General features: G+C 42.6%; 1 protein-coding gene across 7 annotated transcripts in view; it reads right to left on the reverse strand.

Moving 5' to 3' along the window:
* Nucleotides 1–21654, reverse strand: part of BRD3 (bromodomain containing 3) — a 129371-nt gene that overhangs the window by 25822 nt on the left and 81895 nt on the right. For all 7 annotated transcript variants that reach the window (XM_082263645.1, XM_082263644.1, XM_082263639.1 and 4 more), the window contains exons 8-10: nucleotides 20350–20478; nucleotides 13410–13601; nucleotides 9137–9414 (exon numbers count right to left, since the gene is read on the reverse strand). In XM_082263645.1, coding sequence (XP_082119771.1) covers nucleotides 9137–9414; nucleotides 13410–13601; nucleotides 20350–20478 — 599 coding nt within the window. The remainder of the gene's footprint in view (nucleotides 1–9136; nucleotides 9415–13409; nucleotides 13602–20349; nucleotides 20479–21654) is intronic.

The raw sequence follows: 21654 nt of genomic DNA on the forward strand, positions 1-21654 counted from the left end.
TATTTCAAACTTTGTTAACAAATAAAAAACTGAACAATTGGGCGTGCAAAATTATTCAGCCTCTTTACTTTCAGTGCAGCAAACTCTCTCCAGAAGTTCAGTGAGGATCTCTGAATGATCCAATGTTGACCTAAATGACTAATGATGATAAATAGAATCCACCTGTGTGTAATCAAGTCTCCGTATAAATGCACCTGCACTGTGATAGTCTCAGAGGTCCATTTAAAGCACAGAGAGCATCATGAAGAATAAGGAACACACCAGGCAGGTCCGAGATACTGTTGTGGAGAAATTTAAAGCCGGATTTGGATACAAAAATATTTCCCAAGCTTTAAACATCCCAAGGAGCACTGCGCAAGCGATAATATTGAAATGGGAGTATCAGACCACTGCAAATCTACGAAGACCTGGCCTTCCCTCTAAACTTTCAGCTCATACAAGGAGAAGACTGATCAGAAATGCAGCCTAGAGGCCCATGATCACTCTGGATGAACTGCAGAGATCTACAGCTGAGATGGGAGACTCTGTCCATAGGACAACAAATCAGTCGTATACTGCACAAATCTGGCCTTTATGGAAGAGTGGCAAGAAGAAAGCCATTTCTTAAAAGATATCCATAAAAAGGGTCGTTTAAAGTTTGCCACAAGCCACCTGGGAGACACACCAAACATGTGGAAGAAGGTGCTCTGGTCAGATGAAACCAAAATTGAACTTTTTGGCAACAATGCAAAATGTTATGTTTGGAGTAAAAGCAACACAGCTCATCACCCTGAACACACCATCCCCACTGTCAAACATGGTGGTGGCAGCATCATGGTTTGGGCCTGCTTTTCTTCAGCAGGGACAGGGAAGATGGTTAAAATTGATGGGAAGATGGATGGAGCCAAATACAGGACCATTCTGGAAGAAAACCTGATGGAGTCTGCAAAAGACCTGAGACTGGGACGGAAATTTGTCTTCCAAGACAATGATCCAAAACATAAAGCAAAATCTACAATGGAATAGTTCACAAATAAACATATCCAGGTGTTATAACGGCCAAGTCAAAGTCCAGACCTGAATCCAATCGAGAATCTGTGGAAAGAACTGAAAACTGCTGTTCACAAACGCTCTCCATCCAACCTCACTGAGCTTGAGCTGTTTTGCAAGGAGGAATGGGCAAAAATTTCAGTCTCTCGATGTGCAAAACTGATAGAGAAATACCCCAAGTGACTTACAGCTATAATCGCAGTAAAAGGTGGCGCTACAAAGTATTAACTAAAGCCCCGTACACACGTAGCGAATTTTGGCCCGAACGATCGGCCGTCTTTTGTCCGGTGCTGTCCTGTCGGTTGAAAAGTGCTAAAGACTGCACACGAATTTTGTCGGCCAACAACAGCCGACTGCAGAAGTGATATCATGTGATGGTTAACTTTCCGTGTGTTTTTTCTTCTCTGAGCATGCCCAGTCTTGCTCATCTGCTGTTTGTCGGCCGAATTCTGTACTGACTGAGGAACAATCGGCCGTTCTGGTGTTGGCCAACAAAAATTTTAAAGCCTGCACACCAGATTCTGTTCGGCCGAAAAGTCGCAGTCGGTTGTCGGAAGCATCATACTAACAAGCCGACAATCGGCCGATCGGACGTTGGCCAAATATTTACGGCCGACAATCGCTACGTGTGTACGGGCCCCTTTAAGGGGGCTGAATAATATACACACCCAATTTTTTATTTTTTTATTTGTTAAAAAAGTTTGAAATATCCAATAAATTCCGTTCCACTTCATGATTGTGTCCCACTTGTTGATTCTTCACAAAAAATTACAGTTTTATATCTTTATGTTTGAAGGCTGAAATGTGGCAAAAGGTTGCAAAGTTCAAGGGGGCCGAATACTTTCGCAAGGCACTGTATCCAGACCAGGGCTTATAGTGTAACTGGCTGCAACACCAGACCAAAAACAAGTGCTGACATGCAGTATGAGACATTACATACAGTAAATATTAAACCATTGTAATATCAGAACCTATATATAGAAGTCCTGAGAGAAGGTTATATTGTGGTAAAGGATAACCCCACTACAATATGTTTAAAGGCAAAACCTAAGCCATGTAAAAAGTTAGAGAGCCAAATATATTCTGCAGACCCCTGCTGCTGGTGCACTGACAGAAGGTACTTCTCCTGCATTGCCACACCTAAAGTCCATCAAGAGTATTTATATTTTTATTTGTAAAGAATACATAAGGTCCCTGACAAATGCACAGTATAATAGGGACCCTTTCAATGTAAAGGAAAACATTGTATTAAGTTGAAAAACCTTGTTTGCAGCTGCCCCCCAGACCTCCTGTTATTTTTACCTGAAACCGAACGTTCCAGCAACGAGCACAAGACCAGCAGCTCCGGGTGCTGTCTCGGGTCCTCATTTGATTGATAGCAGCAGGAGCCATTGTCAATCAAATCCAGTGACACGAGAGAAGGGGCGGGGCCGAGTCCTGCTGTCTATGTCAATGGACACACCAGCAGGACTCAGGAGCGCGCCCGCACAGGTGCCCCCATGGAAAGCGGCTTTTCATGGGGGCACCAATGGAGGAGGAGGAGCCAGAAGAGACGCCAGGGCACCAACACAACAGGCCCAAAATGAAAAATACAACATAAAACCTCAGCCCCAAATGACAGACTTATGCTAAGGCTATAAATTTTACCCTGAGACAAACCTCTATCACAGAGAATGTGTATAGCAGATAAGCCCCAAATAACCACTGAGGCTTATATAGTCAAATCCCAAGTGAGTGAAGGCATAGTATACCAAGTAACAAGTCCTCTCTTAAGAGCTGAGACATTTACAATTCATCCTCTCCAGCTCTACACTTGTGGAAATAGAAGGCTCTAATAAACTTCTGCCAGCTGAGTTGTGTTAACAGACTGCCGATTGTATTGTGTGTAGGAAGGCAAGCCAAACACCTGTGAGGCAGCCACACTCTGGTAACAGATAATATAAACTATTGAGGTTAATTAATGTGATCTGTGAGCTTGAAGTGGATTGGAAACTTTTTTCCTTCTCTTAACCACTTAAGCCCCGGAAGATTTTACCCCCTTCCTGACCAGGGGGTATTTTGCGATTCGGCACTGTGTGACTTTAACGGACAATTGCGCGGTCGTGCGACGCTGTACCTAAACGAATTTGACGTCCTTTTTTTCCCAGAAACAGAGCTTTCTTTTGGTGGTATTTGATCACCTGTGCGATTTTTTGATCACACGCTATAAACAAAAAAAGAGCGTCAATTTTGCAAAAATAACAATATTTTTCACATTTTTTTATATGAAATTCCCCCCAAAAAGAAAGTAAAAATCAAAATTTTTTAAAATTTTCGGCCAATTTGTTTTATGCTACATATGTTTGGTAAAAAAAATCGCAAAAAGCGTATTTTGATTGGTTTGCGCAAAAGTTATTGCGTTTACTAACAAAGGGAAAGATTTTTGTCATTTTTGTTGTTTTTTTTTTTAACGCGTAATGGCGGCGATCTGCGATTTTTTTTTTGCGATACTGCGACATTGGGGCGGACAGATCGGACCCTTGACTGACATTTGTGACACTTTTGGGGTTACCAGTGACATTTCTACAGTAATCAGTGCTATACATATGCACTGTTACTGTAAAAATACACTGGTTGTGAAGGGGTTAACTTTATTTGGGAGGGAGGGGCTGTGTGCATCCCTAGGGGCATGCTTTCTACTGTGATTGGCTGTGGCTTGAGCTGTAAGGACACTGATCAACGGATCTACATACTAGATCCGTTTGATCAGTGTCTTTACAGCGAGGAGAATGACAGGTGGCTTGTTTACACAAGCTGCCTGACATTCTCCCTCAACCCCGCCGATCGCCGAGTGACCGGCGGACATCGAGTCCGCTGGTCACACGCGCGGGGGGGTCCGTGACCACGCGGGAGCGCGCCTCCGGGGGCGCGCGCTCGCTCCCTAGACCCTCACAAGCTAGTGACGTAGCCCTACGTCACTTTGCCTGTGAGGGGCTGACTGCCGACGTAGATCGGCGTTAGGCAGTCGGCAAGTGGTTAAGGCCCGTACACACGATAAGAAAATCGGAAGTAAAATTTTGTCCGACAGACAATCTGACGATTTTCGGATCGTTAGTATAGTGGTTTCGACAGCGGATTAAGAATTTTCGTACGGCAAAAAATGGATGTGCAGGCTATACAATTTTTATCGTACGTGAACATAACGTCCGATTTTCGTTTAATCAGTACAGTTTTCATCCGCAAAAAATCATAAAGCAAGACTAGGCATGCTCGGAAACTAAACAATACATACAAAACAATTCATCACTTCTGAAGTTGAATTCTGTCGTATGAGAATTTTCGCATGAAAGTAACCTCTTCACTTTCCATACGAGACCAGCATGCAACAAAAACCTAAAGAAAATTTGTCCAATAATCTGATCGTGTGTACGTGGCTTAAGTGTCAGTTCACACTGGTGCGACGCGGGAACCAGCACGATTCCTGTGCGGGTTCCCGCATTGCATCTGAATCGCAGGCAGTTCACATTGTTCTTTGCAAACTGCTGCGGGTGTCAATGTAAAGTTAATAACACCCCCAAATGGGTTCACAGAACGCAGTGAAAACTGTGAAATTGGACGGGAATCAGATCGCATGGGTCTGAACACCCATGCGATCCCATTACAGTGCAGACCAAAAAAAAAGGGCCCTGCACCATTTTGGTCTGAATGTGACGCAATTTCCGCCAAACTGTATGGCTGAATTCGCATTACACAGACATCGCAAGTGATGTGCACAGCAAGTGCAAGTGTGAACCCAGCCATAAGCTCACATGCTAGTATGCAAACAGACACTTACCCCTGAACATCAAGTCTACTAGATAGCCCTAAAAATGGCAGACACATTCTAGGAACAATAATCATTGAAGATTTATTCTACTGTGCGCCCTTTCTGTCAGGAAATTAACAACTACAATAACAGAAGAATCATCATCCTCAGTAGAGGAAAACTTCAATTTGCTGGACCTACTACATGAATCCAGCTGAGGAAGTAGTGGGGCCAATAAATAACCCACAATATCCACCTTCTGAGAAAACCCTACAACCAACAGCACAGGAGTAGGGAATTTTGGCACTGGGCAAGGGTCTCTGTAGAGAGGGATGCTACAAACAATGGCTGATTCCTACTCCTCTCTCAGGACCTATATCCTAAGAAATGCAGACAGAAAATCAGTCAGGAACACGCACAACTTCCAGCTGGAGAGTGTGGGTCCGCCCCGTATCCGGATTAGCCCAGGGACAGAGGGAGGCCTCGCTCTCGCACCCCTGCACTACGGTAGATAGGGAGAGCCCAACAGTGCCCTGTCACATTAGGCCCAAAACCCAGGAGCCCCAGGTGACAGATTACAGGTTAGATGAAAACCAAGGAGCAAACACGTGAAAGTAACCAGGTACAGCAACCTCCAGCTTACATGTGTCTTGCTGGTGCCAAATGCGCCTGTATCTGCCTAAGCTGCAGTCTGCATTAAAGAATTCGAAATGCAGTATTAGCATCCAGACAGCCTGTGCGTTAAAGAAATGCTATTAAAAGGCACCAGCCCCTTCACTGTAAATTAGAAGCTGGGAACCAGAGCCTCTGGCTCCTAGAAACATCTTTACCCCTACTAGGATTAATGCCCGTGCATCATCTGGTTAAACAGGAACAGACAGGCCACAAGCCCAAGGCCGCTACTGCACGTGTCCTGTCCAAAGAGTGCCCTATAGTGTAGACAGTGCACGCACCCAGGCACCCGAACTGAGAGCCCACCTTGCCTGTGCAGGTCCCTGTCAAGGGTGTATGCCGCTTCCAGACATGGCAATTGCCAGGCATAGAAGGAGAAAGGGAACCAAGCTACCTCCTTCCTATACTGAGGAGTAGTCTTGGAGGGTAATCTTGCAGAGAACCCTACCAGCTGCTCCCAGGGGAGCCAGGTAGGTAAAGGTGTGGGTGTAAGAAAAAGAAAGCCAGAGAAACAGAGCCCCCCCCTCACCCAGTTTCCAGATGATGCATCTCCTCCGTCCGGAGGAAACACGATAAACTGATCAGTTCAGCAGAGGGACTCCATTTTAAAGTGTATTTGGTGATACATTTCCTGTTTCTGTTGGAGAAGGTGCCTATATCTCATGGGCTATCCTGAAAGACGACTTGGAAAAGTAGCACTACACTAAGGCACTGTAAAATGCATCACGCTGCAGCAGCACTAGTGTGAACCAAGACTAACAGCAGGTTTAGGATTGTTCATATGTGCTATATAGTAGTGGTGTGATGTAAAGATTATCCATTCCAATTACCTTCAACAGCAGGTGCTACAGTATCATATACAGATCACACTTCGCTACCTTCAGCTCAATGAACTAATATTAAAAAAAAAGCAAAAGAGATATGAAAAGGGTACATGAGGATATGCAAAGGATACATGATAACCAGTGTCTGCTTACTGCACTAAAATTAGGAAAAAAAGGATTCCTGGTTGCCCTCAGTTACTACATGGTAAATGTAATTGTTCTTGGAATAAGCTTTCCAAATGATTTCGAATTGGACCAGGAGTAGAAGTCCAGGAAGGCATTCACTGAGCAATTTTGGGTTGGGCAGCTAGGAAGGAGACAAGGATTTTTTCAGGCATCTTACCCTACTGAGCTGAAAAATGTAGGAAAAGTGGTATTCTTAAGAGTAAACCTTATTAGGAGAACAGGAAACCGATTTCCAGATAGAGCAGCCCATTTTATTAGGCTAAAATGCATGTGGTATACAGTTATAAAAGTCAGTTACAGCAAGTATAACCATTTAAGCTTTCCTAAGTGTACAAAAAAATAAAAAAATGTAAAGCAATATATCATTTATTTTTTATAAAAAACACACACATTGTTCTGCCTCTAAACAGTTGAATGAGCTGGCATTATAATAGTAACCATTAAGAGTCCAGTATAAACATAACCAAGTTTAAACCCTATCTTCATAAGCTTTCAAGTTTCTGCATTACTTTTTGAAAGAACAAAAGTAAGCACTGATGGATTTTTAAGAGGAAGAGGACCCCGAGTGTCACATGATCAGCCTGAAAGATTTCGAAAAAGGTAGCATATAGCGATGGGAGCACTGGGGATAGGGATGCCACCTCATCCCCTTAAAACAGGACACACATGAATTACACAGGTTCAGAGGCCAATTTAATGCAGATAAGACACTGGGTTTATTACCACATTAATCAGCCACAGAACCTGTGTAATAGGTGTTTGGGTTTAAAGGGATGAGGTGGTAAACCTAACTGGGGAATGAGCCAAGGGTTTGGGGAGATTGCTGTTGAAGGGACTTTTCCTAGAGTTCGGCTTTAATGACAGATGGGTTGATTGTAGGAACTGCTGCAGACTCAGCAACTCAAAGCATTTTGTTGTTGCTTCCTTCCTAACCACTTTACGACCGCCCGCCACAGTTCTACTGCGGCAGGTAGCCGCTCCTGCGCGAACCGCTGTAGGTGTATGCCGGTCGCGCACAAGCAGCTATGGGGCGAGCATGCACCGCCGGTGGCACGCTCCCGCACGTCAGCAGGGAAGTCGATGCATGGGGCAGGCGGCTCCGATTGCCGCCTGACACCCGCGATCATTCCCCGCTGAAAGAGAAGAACGGTCAGCTTTTGTAAACACAGCTGACAGTTCTTCTCCCTGGAATGATCACAGAGTGCCTGTGATCCTTCTATATAGGAACACAGGTCTCTGATCATTTCACAAGCCACGCCCCCCCCCCCCCCCCCCACACACACAGTTAGAATCACTTTTTTTGTGGGGGAAAAAAAAGAAGGACATCCATATTTAGGTACAGCGTCAATTGACCGTTAAAGTAACGCAGTGCCGAATTGCAAAATATGGACTGGTCATTAAGGGGGCAAATCATTCTGGTCCAGAAGTGGTTAACTCCTGAAACTCTTAAGATGCACTTACAGGAAAGGTAGTTTTAACTACATAATGCACAGCAAGCACTCTGAAAAAGTAGTTGTCTTCCATAGGAGCTGTCCTAGCCCAATAAAAAAACAGATTGCTTCAACAGCCTGAATACTCTAGATAAATCTGGCTATTAATATTCATGGTAAAAACAAAAAATTTAAAATGTTGATCAAGGAATCAGTGTTTGTGGATCCCAAATACATTTTTTCCCCTCAGACAAACAGTATATTTTATAAGGGTTGTTTCTGCCTTCCTGTGGATTAGCTGAGAGTGCTTTGTTTTTAATTTGTTACGCATCTTCCCATCCCGCTCACCTTCAAAACCCATACCTTTTTAGTTCTGAAATGAAAAGGGTCCTATTTACGCACCACAAATCTTTCTATTGCTCATATCTATAGGTCAGGTGTCATCCTATAATGATCATATTTTTACACTAGTAACAGGGATAGTAGTGATGAAGCCCATCAGTCCAGCAACAGCCAAACAGTTCTGTATAGTTTTTAATTCTTGAAACAACTTGGGAAGTTCAGAATGGGTTCCCCTGGATGGCTCAACCATCAGACATATGCCATCTAGACAAATCATTTGTGCTATTGTAGCTTCCCTCTGTAAATATTTTATACTTTTTACACTATGGGAAATAAATAATGACTGGGCATGTAGAAAGGGCGTGTTTTCTGCCCAAGATTTTTTAAATGTATGTTATCCTAAAAAAAAAAAAAAAAAAAAAAAAAAAAAAAAAAGATCCTTTATACATGTTGGTTTATTCTTCTTCATTCGGTTCTTAACCCCTTGAACCTGGCGCCTCTGCCGGGTCTGTAAGGGATTTAGAATGCCAGAGGGCAGGGCTTATGGTCATGTGACCGCTGTGGTTGGCTGTCACGGTGGTCACATGATCGGGAGCTTCCTGTTAGCAGTCCGTAACTGTGCCGCTGTGAGGCCGCATATTTGCGTGCGCTCGGCCCCGATGATTTTTAATCCTGCTATTGCTGAATACCTGGTGATCTAGCAAGTTCTACTGCAGTAGTTTGTGAAAGTGACCACACAAAGGTGGAAGATGATCCATGTTTGTGTGGTCAGTTTGCATCCATGGGATCATTAATAGGGGATGTAGAACATCACACGCACAGCAAGTTAAATGTAGCAAAGCATTTTAAATAGGTGCTCTTGTTCTGACCTATTAGGAGCGGGGGCCACTGTAGTAGATGCAGTGGTGGTCGTCGTGCTGTTCGCTTTTTTTGTGGGCGCTTTCTTAGGTGGAACAGGCTTGGCCGGCTGGGCTGGTTTAATTTTCTTCTCCTCCTCCGTCTTCACCTTGTGCTTCTCTTTCTCTTTTTCCTTTTCTTTGTCTTTATCCTTTTTCTTCTTCTCTTTCTCTTTCTTTTCTTTCTTTTTCTTTGGTTTGTTGACGGGTGCCTGTGACAACGCAGCCAGCTGCTCATGTACAGCCTTCAGCTGGGAAATAGGATGATAATTACTGCATAGCATGATTTAAACACTCATAAATTACAAAATTAAAGTGGTTCTAAAGGTTCAAGGTTTTTTTTTTTTTTTTTTTTTTTTTACACCTGAATGCATTCTCTGCATTAAAAGAAGTATGGGGCTTCCTTTTTTCCCTATTTTTTACCTACCGAGGTAGTGCATCTGTCCCCTGGCGCATCTATACTGAGAACCGAGCGTTCGAACACAGCCGCTCGCTTGGTTCTGGTATCAGTCAGCAGCTCTCCGCTCTGCCTCCTCCTCCTCCTTCATTGGAGCGCTGAGCTGTGGAGGGGCGGGGAACAGGGAGCAGCTGGGTCAGGATCGCAGTGGCTCGCTGAGAGGCCGGGCCAGGTGTCGGTCTAGGCACCTGGTAGATTCCTAATATTTAAATATAGAAAAGATTCAGCGCTGAATTAATGAACAATGTATAGACCCAATGTATAGACCAGCAGCTGACACTCAAGGGCAATCTGAACACCTTCAACTAAATACATAAAACATAGTGCAGCGCAGTCTTAAAACCCTCTTACCATAAATAAAGTAATAACCCAAAATTGCAGAGTCAACAATATTGTTATGATAAATAAGGGAGACAGTCCATAGCTTGAAGTGATGTAAAACAAAGGAAGAAGAAAAGCAAAGTCCACTTGTGGTCTGGTGAATAACATCAATTAGTGTGACTTCTGTGTTCGCAGCTTCCCACCACCAAGCATTATCTGCCTCTCACCTTAATAACTCGACCCTGCAGGGATACCATGTGATTTCTGTTTATGCTAATAAATCTGGCAATATATACAGAGAGCACTAGATCCCTTTCTTTATTTTATATCTCGGGGGATGTATCCGGAAGTGTTACTTACAACAGTCACATATTCTGCGGTTAAGGACTGCTTGGCTAATATCCAACGTTTGGGTGCTTGGAGCGGTGTTCCTTGATTATTGGAGAGATATATATGCGTTTTGACCCTGCAGGGTTGAGTTATTAAGGTGAGAGGCAGATAATGCTTGGTGGTGGGAAGCTGCGAACACAGAAGTCACACTAATTGATGTTATTCACCAGACCACAAGTGGACTTTGCTTTTCTTCTTCCTTTGTTTTACATCACTTCAAGCTATGGACTGTCTCTCATTTATTTATGACTCTGCAATTTTGGGTTATTACTTTATTTATCGTAAGAGGGTTTTAAGACTGCGCTGCACTATGTTTTATGTACCTGGTAGATTCTGACTCTGATCGTGATGACGCAGTACCTGGACCGATATCTGTGACGTCAGCAGAAAGCAGACTTCAACCCGCTCACTGCTGAAAACGGGTCACAGGAGTGCAGAACAAACTGCACTCCTGTGATCCACAGGAGATGTACAGCCAAACGAGCGTTGGCTGTACATTTCCTTTAAGGTAAAAGGACCTAATGTTATTAGGATCCCCCTTTATTCTTGCCTAAGCCCAAAATTATCCAGCACTGTGCCCACTGTGCTGTACCCACTGTGTGCTCTTGGGGCTCTCTCTCCTCACAGGACAGAGTGGCAGAAGGAGGAACCATTGGCTCCTGCTGCTGTCAATCAAATCCTGTGACAAGGAAGCTGGGGCAGGGCAGAGCCGTGCTGTTTTTGTCTATGGACGCAGGCAGCATGGCTTGAGATCAAGCCTGCAGTAGTGCCCACATAGCAAGCAGCTTTCAGTGGGGACACTCGCCGAAGTAGTGGAGACAGGAGCACTGGCGACTGAAGCATTCTTCCTCCAGAAGAGGAGGATCAGCCTGCACTGAGCAAAACCAATGCACAGAGCAGATAAGTAGAACATGTTTATTATATAACAAACAAAAAAAAAAAAAAGCGTTTTTAGAATCACTTTAAAACTAAAGACCAAGGGAGAAAAAAAAATTAATTTACAAGTGCACAAGTAAAACAAACAAGACATTTAACATCCGATTTCCTTCGACACTTTGATAAATTTTTACACATGCGCTAAAAATCTCATCTGAAGATTGTGTAAAACCCCCAACATTAAAGCATATGTTAAGGCAAAATTAAATAAAAATAATTTACATGCACATTTCCCCATGTTTTATCCCTTTAAACATGCTGGCAAGTACAAAAAGCTAAATGTGAATGTGCAAGAAATATAATGTGCTCCAACAACGCAAATCCAAATCACGTTGTCAGCCCTGCTTACTGAAAGTAGAACTATAGGCAAAAATTGTTTAAAAAATTTTGGATAGAGTGAGGGTTCTAACCCATCAGATTTTTTTTTTCCCCGCCAACTGTGTCCCATTTCAGAGATTTCCATTAAATTCCTGTCCCATAGCCAAACAGGAAGTGACAGGAAATCTCTGCAAATTGAGGGAATTCCTTGTGGACCCCCAGGTCACCATAACTAGTGCCCCCATTGGAAGATTTCCTCTCCATGACTTTTCTGGTGACAACCCAAAATTTGGGATTTTCTTTTACTTTCAATCATAATGGTTAACAGGACAAATATAGAGGGTGAATCTCCCTAACAAGGAGACAGAGAGCTATAAAAACTGACAGGTGTTCTAATCTTTCTCCTCTCCATCCAAAACTAAAAAAAAAAAAGTTTTGCCTTTAGTTATACTTTAATTTCTGATGGATTAAAAAGTACACAGACATTTCCCCGTTTGCTGATCTCCCCTGCTCATCTCCATAACTCCTTCTTGTGCGCAGGCAGAGAGCACAGAAGTTACCAGCTCACAAGATTTCTGGCAAAACCAATAAGTAATGTTGTTGCACAGAACAGATCTAAGAAACCATTTTTAATGGCATCTTTAGCAGACCAAAAAAAGAGAGACTGTTTTGTTAGGGCTAACCTACACTTTAAATATTTTCTCAAAGCATAAACATCTATATATAAAAAAAGAAAAGATGGTAGCTGGAATTTTTTTTTATGTTGCACAATATTTCCACAACTGTTTTTCCAAATTTACTCTTAGTAAAAAAAAATAAAAATAAAATAAAAAAAACACAACAACTACTGCAGAGAGGCCAGTGCTAAGCTACTAGTGCTACCTCATAAGCCGAAACAGTGAGTGTCAGCCTTCTATGTGTTCTCCTTTAATTGGCTGTTTGGTACACGGCAAATGCAACAAAAAAAAGTAACACATCTGAAGGTATATTAAAAAAAAACTTTAAAAGTGGTTCTAAAGCCTAATGTTTTTTTATATACAAGGTAAAAAACGGTGTCAAAGGATCAACCCCACACTCCCTATACTTGCCTGAGCCCGATCTCGATCCAGGGTTGTGTATGAGAGTAGCAGCTCTCTCCGATCTCCCCCTCCTCACAGGACAGATTGATAGCATGGTTGCAAATAGGGGATGATAGGGTTTCCCTTTTTTGGTTGAGGAAAGAGTTGGTATAGAGGGGAGAAAAAGTTCAAAGCGGACCAGTGTTAACAGAGCTTTCTGAAGGTAGTCAAAATGTCAGGGGAAGGAAGAGTGTTGTGGGAGGGAAAGTAAAAAGGGATTACGTTTTAATACCTTCCAAAGGTTTTGACAATAAGGACGTTCTGGATTCATTACATTCCTTATTGAATATGGGATGTGGATCATGGTAAAAACCCCAAAGGAAAGGTAGAAGTTTAATTGTTCAATGGAAATCCATTGCTCCTAGGGGCCATGCCTGCACAAGGCAAGTAATCTGACCAAATGGCAGACTGTATAGTTTCTAGAAAAAAGCAGTGGAAAGCTAGGATGCCATGTGTTTTCAGTAAACATAGGAATTTTGTTTGAGTTTAGGGAACTTATGCCCCCACACAAACTTAGATTGAAAATTTTTTAAATGAGAATCACATCCTGATTTTTTTATTGTTAGTTTATAAGTTCAGTCTTTCTACATATACTAAACAAGCAAAAAAAAAAATTATTAAATGCGTCAATGAAAAGCAAACAATGAAAAAAAGCAATTTACCCACAAACATGCAGAAGAGTTTTCACAGAGTATTTTGTTCTCACCTGCTCCTGGAGTTCGGCTAGCCGTGTGGCTCGCTCTTCTTCAGAGTCAGAGCTGTCAGTCTCAGAGGAGCTCTCCTCACTGGTGTGACTGCTCTCTATGCTTTTACTGACCACTGGAGCAGGGGCTGGGGGTGGGGCAGGGACCTCCACAGGTTCATCTGGCATCTTTGCAAATCTCATCTCAAAAACATCCTGTGGTAAAAAGAATATCAGAAGGAATAAAAAAATGGAAATTGCAGCAACGGATCCCAGACAGTCTGTATAGCGCATGCATAGGAGAGTGATGTCATGCTCTCCACCTCGTCCATTTAGAAAATGCAAAACATTCTCTGAATGTTTACTGTGCCAATAGGCCAACCTCCTATATTCACAAGGCATCAGGGTGGCCGCTTTGCACAGGACCCAGAAGAAAGTGGAGATCACTGAAGTAGTTGTGCCTACTTGAGTAATTTCCAGCTTCCAGGGGCATCAGGCAGGTATAGTATATACATAGTTACACTTGTCCAAGCTGGACCAACAAAAATATGTAAATATACAGTCAGGTCCATAAATATTGGGACATCGACAATTCTAATCTCTTTGGCTCTATACAACACCACAATGGATTTGAAATGAAACAAACAAAATGCGCTTTAACTGCAGACTTTTAGCTTTAATTTGAAGGTATTTACATCCAAATCAGGTGAACGGTGTAGGAATTATAACAGATTGTAAATGTGCCTCCCACTTTTTATGGGACCAAAAGTAATGGGACAGATCATAAATCAAACTTTCACTTTTTAATACTTGGTTGCAAATCCTTTGCAGTCAATTACAGCCTGAAGTCTGGAACGCATAGACATCACCAGACGCTGGGTTTCATCCCTGATGATGCTCTGCCAGGCCTCTACTACAACTTCAGATCCTGCTTGTTCTTGGGGCATTTTCCCTTCAGTTTTTTCTTCAGCAAGAGAAATGCATGCTCAATCGGATTCAGGTCAGGTGATTGACTTGGCCATTGCATAACATTACACTTCTTTCCCTTAAAAGACTCTTTGGTTGCTTTCGCAGTATGCTTCGGGTCATTTTTCATCTGCACTGTCAAGTGCCGTCCGATGAGTTCTGAAGCATTTGGCTGAATATGAGCAGATAATATTGCCCGAAACACTTCAGAATTCATCCTGCTGCTTTTGTCAGCAGTCACATCATCAATACAAGAGAACCAGTTCCATTAGCAGCCATACATGCCCTCGCCATGACACTACCACCACCATGCTTCACTGATGAGGTGGTATGCTTTGGATCATTAGCAGTTCCTTTCCTTCTCCATACTCTTCTCTTCCCATCACTCTGGTACAAGTTGATCTTGGTCTCATCTGTCCATAGGATGTTGTTCCAGAACTGTGAAGGCTTTTTTAGATGTTGTTTGGCCAGCTCTAATCTGGCCTTCCTGTTTTTGAGGCTCACCAATGGTTTACATCTTGTGGTGAACACTCTGGTGAAGTCTTCTCTTGATTGTTGACTTTGACACACATACACCTACCTGATGGAGAGAGTTCTTGATCTGGCCAACTGTTGTGAAGGGTGTTTTTTTCACCAGAGAAAGAATTCTTCGGTCATCCACCACAGTTGTTTTGCAAGGTCTTTTGGTGTTGCTGAGCTCACCGATGCGTTTTTTTTTTTTAAGGATGTTCCAAACAGTTGATTTGGCCACACCTAATGTTTTTGCTATCTCTCTGATGGATTTGTTTTGTTTTTTCAGCCCAATGATGGCTTGCTTCACTAATAGTGACAGCTCTTTGGATCTCATATTGAGAGTTGACAGCAACAGATTCCAAATACAAATAGCACACCTAAAATTAACTCTGGACCTTTTATCTGCTCCTTGTAAATGGGACAATGAGGGAATAACACACACCTGGCCATGGAACAGCTGAGCAGCCAATTGTCCCATTACTTTTGGTCCCTTAAAAAGTGGAAGGCACATATACAAACTGTTGTAATTCCTACACCTTTCAACTGATGTGGATGTAAATACCCTCAAATTAAAGCTGAAAGTATGCAGTTAAAGAACATCTTGTTTGTTTCATTTCAAATCCATTGTGGTGATGTATAGAGCCAAAAAGATTAGAATCGTGTTGATGTCCCAATATTTATGGACCTGACTGTATACCATGCCTGGAATTCTTTAACACTTTCCTCCTGGAGAGAGAGATCCATGTTGACTTATGTGACCTAACATGACAGTAATCCCCCTTACTCTAAAGTGTCAGAAAATGGTAGTGCAGATTTCAGGTGTTAAAAGCAAAAAAAATGGTTTGGGTTGGAATTGGCACCAAGCTTTCTGTCAGTAAACCCTCGCCACCAGTGCAATTTTAAAAAAAGTCCACCCACTCCTTTGGATTTCAGTTTTGTAGCTAGCAAAAAAGGAGAGACAGAGAAGCAGGACCAGTTTCCTGTACTGTACTCCAAGATATGGAATTTACAGGTAAGTCAAAATATCCATTATCTTAATTGCACAGTAGAGGACTAGTCAGACGATGGGACATTTCCAAGCAATACATTGGGCAGCACAATACCAAACAGGTCCACAGAAAAAAAGACCTGAAACTCAGCAGATAGCTTGAAGAACCTTGCAGCCGAAGCTTGCATCAGCAGAAACCTTGAAATTCATCCAGTAAAACGCTGAAAAACGCTGAAAGGTATGAACAAAAGATCAGGTTGCGACCTTGCAAACATAAAAAACTGATGCTTGATGCTGAAAAGATTCCAGATTCCAGATTCCAGGTAGCCATGGGAGGTCAAAACGGGGGACTGACATAAGCAACTCCCTGTACAAAGGTCTTGACAGCAGAATTTGAAACCAAAGGTTTCTGAAATAAAACAAAGAAACCTGTCCCTTTTGAGTACTTCGAGCCAGATGCTGGTCCAGACGAGAATGGAGGAATTCTAGGATGCTAGAATATTACAAAGGCCCCTTTCACACATGCTGTCCGTTTTTCATCCATCCGTTGACGGATGAAAAACGGACATCAATGCATCTCTATGTAAAAACAGATGACAACGGATGATCATCCGTTAACATCCGTTTTCATCCGCTTCCGTCAAGGTCCGTTTTTCTTATGAATGCCCTATTTTTCATCCGTCAAAAAAACGGATCAGACGAAAAACGGACGACAACAGATTAAAAAACGGAAGACAACGGATGAAAAATGGACAACAACTGATGAAAAACGGATGAAAAACTGATACATTTTGACGTGACTGAACTGATGAACTGAACTGATGAACTGAACGGATGAACTGAACGGACCGTATGTGTGAAAGGGGCCTTAGAGTGCAGAGTCGGTCTTGCACCAGCAACAATAGGCCTTTCAGGTGCGATGACAGATCCTACAAGATTAGGCTTTTCTCATCCTTAGTAAGGTAAGACCAAGTCAAAAATGTCCATGTTTTAGGACAAGGGTTTCAACAGCCACACCATTAAAGCCAATGGCTGAGAAGCAGAATGGAACCAAGCCTTGTGACAGGTGGTCTGGCCAGTTTGAAAGAAGCCAAGGCTCATCCACCAGACGTCTGTATATGAAATTCTCCTGAACCAAGGTGGAGCAATTAGGAACACCAGAATCCATTTTTCCTTTATCTTCATTGGGAGGAAAAAACACACTAGCCTGAACATGGACCAAGGAATCCCCAGGGCACCCACAGGGAAAGTCTGTCTATTTTTCTGTGTAATCTTGAGGCCATTATGTTCATCTCAGGTGTTCCCCATTTGTGACAGCATTATCAGGAAGATCTCCAGATGGAGGAACCACAACTGAGTCAAGGCATTGGCAACTCAGGAAGCCCCCTTACCAAATTTGCACTCTAGGTGTGTAGACGCAGAGAGAGTTGGGAATGTGGTTCTTCACCCAGATAATAAGGCTTGGTTACCTCAGGCCTGGGCAACTTCTGGTACATCTTTCTGCTATTGTAGGTCAGTATATGAGAGTCAACCTTACGGCTCTCAGTTCCAGAATGTTAATGAAGACCATCGACTCTAGCGGGGACCCAACCTCAGCCTGTTAGTCTTAAGCCTGCTGTTAACACCTTCCAGGGATAGGGAAGTGAAGATTTACCAGATTCTAGAGCGAAGATGAAAATCCACCTTGCCAAGGAGATTTTAATTTTCCTGGCTGGACAGCAGTAGTGGGCAATCGTGGAGGATCTGCCAGTTCCACATTGTGAGAAGGTTTACCTGCAAGGCAAGGGTCTCAAGTGGAACTGGGAAAAAGGGACCTCCTCCAAGGATGATATAATGAAGCTTAGGATCCTTCATGCAGAAGAAAGTCATGAGACATCTGGTTGACCAGAGAGTCAGGCAAAAAGTTTCCCTCCTCTGGATGAGTTTGCTTCTCTAAGCTGTATCTAAGATCAGCCCCAAAAACCCCAAAGACTTCTTGATGTTGATCACCCATCAAAAGGTTTGAAGGCAATGGACTGTCCTTTCAATTCTGAAAACCAGGACTGTGGCTGAGAAATCTTTCAGCACAAGGTCTTCCAGGTACTCATGACATGGATGCCCTGAGATCTTAGCAGGGGCAGGCTTTGATACAGAGTATAGCCAAAATGACTGAGCAACAAATTGAAAATGTTGGTCTCCTATACCACAGTAAAAAGCACTGGGGCGCGCAAAAGACAAAAATGTGAAGAGAGGCATCTTGGATGTCAGTTAATGCAAGAAATTGCCCTAATCAGAGAAGCTATGACAGATCTTGCAGACTTCCATGCAGAATTTGGGGAAATTCAAAAATCTGTTCAGGGATTTTAGGTGCAGAATGGGTCAAATACCTCTATTTGGCTTTGGAATAGACTAGGTGTGAGTAAAACCCTTTGAACCTTTCCTCTGCAGGAACTGGAATTATCAATACCTGTGCCTGAAGTTTATTTAAGGCAGCCCCAGAGTCTGTCAGTCTTTGAGGTAAAGCTGGCAGATTGGCGGTTAGAAATTGAGGAAGGAACATGGATAGAAATTCTTTTTAATAACCTCTGGAAACAACAGATTGTACCCAGAGCTTCTGGATGTCACTGATTCATACTAGAGCAAATGCCAACGGTGTTACCTTCACTCCAAAGAATAGGAAGGCCCTTCATGTTGAAGAGGGCTTCTGGGCAGAATTGGAGGGTTTTGGGGTCCAGAGCGTGCAACAAAAGGATGGACCCGTTTTTCATTCAGAGGAAGGCTAGATGGAATGATTTCAAAAGGGTAATAACCATGGTAAGTCGTAGGTTTAGGCTGTTTTGTTGTGGGGTAGGTTCAAGTCCACCAAGCCTTTAACAATAAAATTCTGCACATATGCACAGCAGTGTCATCCTAGGGAAGTACATTCTCTGAAGCAACAACACAAAATAACAGCGCTGAGCGCACAAGCTGCAATTGCTCTAGCAGAACAGGGTCCTCCAACTGCCCAGTCCCGCATGCAACAGTTTGACAAATGGACATAGCTATAATGGCAACTGCAAAAGTTGCCTTCCATTAGGCATTCTAAAACAGTGATAAAATTTTAAAGGAGGAAACAAACTCAAGAACAACGAAATGCTCGTTGAGAACAGAAGTGGTAGAATTCACAAACAGGACACACCATTTTTTACATAACTTCTTTCATAGGATATACTGTAACTAGATTTTTACATACTTGATTTGGCCAATCTTCTTGCCAAACACAGTTAATTTGTGGGTGCATGGGAAAAGTCTAGACTATCAGCCATTTTGTTCTCTTAGGTGGTGGTTTAGGCCAAGGAGATTCCAATGCTGCCAGGCCAAGGCTAGTATGCATCAAATCGTTAAGCAAGCTCACAATAGAAACAATATCACAAAGTCTTAGATTGTGCTTCATAGCATGCAGGAGGTAAAAATTCCTCTAGAGAGACTCCTTCTACATTCACCTCTCCTTTCTCAATATCCTCTCCTTTCTCAATATCTTCTTCAAAGAGGTGAGGAGGTTTCAGGATCACAGGGCTGAAAAGATTTAGGTGGTGGAGGGGCAGAAGAGTGCTCTTGGGCACTAGAGCATAGTCCTGGTCCTGCATAGCATCCTGCAGCTAACTAAACTTGTTGCACCATTTTCCAACAGGAAGGTCAAACACAGGGTCCAGTCCCTGAAGCAAACAGGCAAGCACTGACCAGGTACAGTTCCCAAATGACATCATGGGTAATCAATCCAGGAACTGCTAGTAATCCCTGAGGCAATATGCAGTTAATTCTGGATAGAAGTGTCAAAGTAGTGAAGAAAAAAATAAACTGTCCAGTCATCTGAAGGTAGCCGCATATAACCCATGGTCCAGGACTACAAGTGCTGTGCCCTATACTGTAGGATTAGGATAGCAATTTGACTGATTCACCTCTTCCCTCCACACTGTAAGACTGGTCCCTGCAGCCTCTTTTTCCTCTATACCCCAGTAGTCACAGGTCCTCCAACACCATCAAGACTGCTGGGACTTGGATAAGCGCCAGCTGCTGCAGAACATTGGATGCCAATTGTACCTATCTGGAGCTCTGTTTATCGGACTTCATCCACCTTGTTTAGCCTGACACTATACAGTGTCCAGAAATTTCATACAACAAGATGCCATTATGTAATTTACATTTCATATTTATTCACATACAGCCTAGAACTTTGTTCTCTGAATGAAGAAAAGTCAATTTTACCTAGTAAAGGAAAGAATGTCAGTAACGGATATGAGTAAAATGGATCAAATAAGGACATTCATATACAACAGGGTCACAGACACCAGGAATAAAGATAAATAATTAGAACAAAAAACTCTGATCTCTCCTTATCAGGGTGGCATCAATTTTTGTGCTTGTAGATGATGTAGTCATATTCGCTACACTTACTATCTGTAAAAGCTGAAACATGCAGTATAATATGCAGCAGTGTTGGAGTGTGGCAGTCTAACGGTGTGTTTGCATACTAATCACCTGCAATTTCCTGGCCATGGCGACTACTTCATGGTCAGGTGGGTTATACTTGTAACAGTTTGAGAACATTAACCGTATGTCGGCAGCAAAAGCCTGAGCATCTTGATAATCCCGGGCATCCATTTTTTTCTGCAATGAGAGACAAAGTATACATTGTGAGGTTACACCAGCTGGTGAGATAAAATAATAAATTATTCGTTTTGTGAATATTTTGAACAATTCGTAAAAAAGAAAACAAATATACTTATCCACACAGAATCCAGAACGCATGCTGCAATATCACTTGGCAACGGTTCGATGTCCCCTGCTGAGTATCAGTTGGAACTCTGCAATCAGCAATGTTTATACTCTCCAATGGACTGGACAGAGTTTGCTCAGACTCAGCAGAGAGATGGCAGTTACCACCAACCTAGAGGTGGTCATTCTCTGCAGCACATTGGAGAGAATATTGGACTCTTTTTAAAAAGAAAATGGGGATTTTTGACTTACCGTAAAATCAATTTCTCTGATGTTCATTGATGGACAGCTCTTCATCTTCTTGACCGTAGGGTTATACGGTCATGAAGATGAAGAGCTGTGTCTGTCAATGAATGAAAGAAAATATATTTTAAGATGTGTGTATTTGCTAAAGACATCAAGTATTTAGAGTCAGAGGCTTAAAAGTGACTGAGGCCAGGCAAATTGCAGTCTCATGAAGTCAGCAAAACCACCTCCATTTTTTCCTATTTACAGGTTTCCATTAAAGGGATTATCAGAAAATAAAACACAAACTAAAAATCGTATCTAAACCCAAAAGCAAACATAATATATTACAGCTTACCAAAGCTAGTGTGCAAATCTAGTGTGAACGAGCTGTAGAGGGTTGACACAAACCATTTAATGCTGGCAGGGGTGCTCACAATGGTCAGCTTTTAACCATTTGTGTAAAACCTTAATCACAAAAGGACAACAACTGTTGCTGTAACTGCTTTAAAAAGTGTTAGCAGAAGTTTGGCTTTAATTTGTTAGTCAAGTCCATCTACATTTGCTAGCCTAATACTACTTCTCCCCAGATTGACAATACTGCTGTTCAAGTGGCTCCGTTGCTCCTCCATAGAGTGTAGCCACCCATTCACACCTGAGCGTTTTGTGGCTTAAATTGGTTGTTAAGCCACTTATATAAAATCATGCCATCCCCTCTGTAATATAATAAGTTTCCCTGTGCCTGTGTTATAGAAAAATATGCCAATCTGCACCTAAATCAGAGCGGCTCCCGGCGCTCAGCTGACGCCTCGGCTCCATTCTCTGCTCGGCTGACAGCTCCAG

This window comes from Pelophylax lessonae (assembly GCF_965119305.1).
Source record: "Pelophylax lessonae genome assembly, chromosome: 7".
In the NCBI taxonomy this organism is placed as follows: domain Eukaryota; kingdom Metazoa; phylum Chordata; class Amphibia; order Anura; family Ranidae; genus Pelophylax; species Pelophylax lessonae.